The 2,345-nt window shown below is 44.8% G+C and overlaps 1 protein-coding gene across 1 annotated transcript; it reads left to right on the top strand.

Moving 5' to 3' along the window:
- The first annotated feature begins 602 nt into the window (after positions 1-602).
- LOC140460060 (probable G-protein coupled receptor 139) lies at positions 603-1,556 on the top strand. Its single transcript, XM_072554466.1, has one exon. The coding sequence runs from the start codon at positions 603-605 to the stop codon at positions 1,554-1,556; it is 954 nt and encodes a 317-aa protein (XP_072410567.1).
- The last annotated feature ends 789 nt before the right edge of the window (positions 1,557-2,345 follow it).

Here is a 2,345-nt window from a genome sequence, read left to right as displayed (position 1 = left end):
AGCAGTCGAATAAATGTTCCATCATAGATAAATATCAACACGATGATTCTCAATTCCCTTTTCAAAATCAATCCCCGTCCTTTGTTTGTAATGTTGGGGCCTTGTGCGAGGAGAAAACCGAGTTGACGTTTGGATATCATTGACAAATGTTCCGAGGGATGTGTTCTGGTGAAGAATGATTGCATTAACGATGTTTCTCTCTCCACAGATGCTGCCATAGCTGTTGAGCTTCGCCTGTGATTTCTGTTTTTTTTATATATTTCTGGTATCCACAGCACTTCTATTGATTATGTGAAAATGTTTCACTTCCCAAACTACTTCCCAGAAGTACTTCTTAGAATTGTGGAACCCGCCTGTACTGAAGAGGTGCACCAGTCGTCAAGCTTGTGCTATCAAGGCTCGATGAAATCTGGTCTTGTCCCAGGTAGTTGTTAAAGGTTGTGAGGTTTCCTACATCAACAACCCTCCCAAGCACTGAATTATCAGAACACACACCACTCTCTGAGTGAAAGACCTTTCCTCAAATCCCCTCCAAACCTTTTGCTGTTCACCTTAAAATTTATGCACTTTTGCCATCTGTCAATTCTCTGTCCCAGTTAGATATGGAGATCTTCCATAGCTGTCTGGGCAGAAGTGGAGAATGCTTGATCAGTGACTTCCGATTTATATTTTATATTCTGCCTCTTTCAGTTAATTTCCTGCTGATGTTTGTTCTCTATCGGGGAAAGTGTGGCCTCTCTAACTGCACAACCCGCTGCCTGCTGGCTATGGCAGCCTCAGATCTACTGTTCATTTTCACTGAGATCATACTGTGGCGATTGAAAGTACTTTACTACCCAGGGTGCTTCCTGGACATCACCCCTGTGTGCAGTGCTGTCTATGTCCTGCTTCGTGCATCCACAGACTGTTCCGTCTGGTTCACTGTCCTTTTCACCTTTGATCGTTTTGTAACCATTTGCTGCTTGAAAATGAACAGAAAATATTGGACAGACAAAACCTTGGCTGTGGTTCTGGCTGCAACAAGCATTCTACTCTGTTCAAAGAATGTTCCCTTCTATTTTCGGTATAGACCTGGGAGGATATTTAACAATGTTCCAAAGTACTGCTTCATAAAGTCAAGTTACTTTACTGATCTAAGGTGGCGAGGGTTTCAGTGGTTTGATATCAGTTTAACGCCTTTCATCCCATTCATGTTGATTCTGTTGATGAACACTCTGACGGTCAGGTACATTTTAGTGGCCAGTCGAGTCCGCAAGAGCCTGATGGGTCAGAGCAAAGGAGAGAGTCGCAAAGACACAGAGATGGAGAGCCGGAAGAAGTCGGTGATTTGCCTCTTCACCATATCCATCAGCTTCATACTTCTTTGGGGAGTGTACATTGCAACCGTCTTATACTTCACCATTAAAGCAAGAGGTCCTTGGAAGAACGTTTACTTTATATGGACCGGAGAAATACTTCTGGATTTAAGCTGCAGCACAAACACATTATTTTATGCAGTGACTGTGCCCAGGTTTCGTGATAAGTTCAGGAATGCGGTGCAGCAACTGGTCACGTAAATTCTTCACTTAGGGTGGAAAGAGGATAGAAAGAGGCTGGTAGAGAGATTTGATATGATGGACTGGCTGTGAGTGATCGGTTCAGCTCGAACACTGTATCTTCATGGACTGTCCTTTGGATGAGTGTTATAGACCGGAAGAATGTGGTCTCTGCATTCCCCCTGCAGGGGAAGAGGGAGAGGGACAGAAACGGACCCTCCTGCACCACGATGATTGTCAGACTCTCCCTATTCAGCTCCCAATAAACACTTTATTACAACAAAGGAAAGGCTCCGGGTGTTGGTGATCCTCTCATCTGAATTGGCGATTGGAGATGAGCATTTGTATTGAAAGAGAGTTTATTCAGTCCACCTCCTGTCTACTCTCTTCAAGGGGTCTTTGCTTTCTCTCTCTCTCTCTCTCTCTCTCTCTCTCTCTCTGCCTCTTTCTGTCTGTGTTTGTTCCTCTCTTCCTCTCTCCACTGTTCCTATCTCTCAGAATCCTGCTCAGTCTCTCTGTCTCTCTCTCTCTGTCCGCTCTGTGTGGCGCTCCCTGTCTGTATCGTTCTCTCTCTCTCTCTCCACCTTTTTATCTGTTTGTCTGTCTCTCCATCACCCTCGATCTATCCTTCTTTGTCTTTCTGTCGATCTCTTTCTCTGTCTCTCTGTCTCTCCTTCTCGCTCTCTGTGTCTTTTTCTCACATTGACCATGCCAGACACTTGTTGTCTCAGTTCAGCACATGCTCACGTGCATTGACTGACCTCACTTCCCGATCACTCCGTTCACTGATCTTTCCACAGGCAGTGATTT

The sequence above is a fragment of the Chiloscyllium punctatum genome, chromosome 36 (assembly GCF_047496795.1).
Source record: "Chiloscyllium punctatum isolate Juve2018m chromosome 36, sChiPun1.3, whole genome shotgun sequence".
Classification (NCBI taxonomy): Eukaryota; Metazoa; Chordata; class Chondrichthyes; order Orectolobiformes; family Hemiscylliidae; genus Chiloscyllium; species Chiloscyllium punctatum.
Note: the sequence above shows the minus strand (reverse complement) of the source record. Positions and strands in the feature narration are given on the sequence as shown.

What these genes read in the sequence shown, in the direction of transcription:
- LOC140460060 (XM_072554466.1), top strand. Translation starts at nt 603, where the DNA reads ATGGAGATCTTCCATAGCTGTCTGGGCAGAAGTGGAGAATGCTTGATC.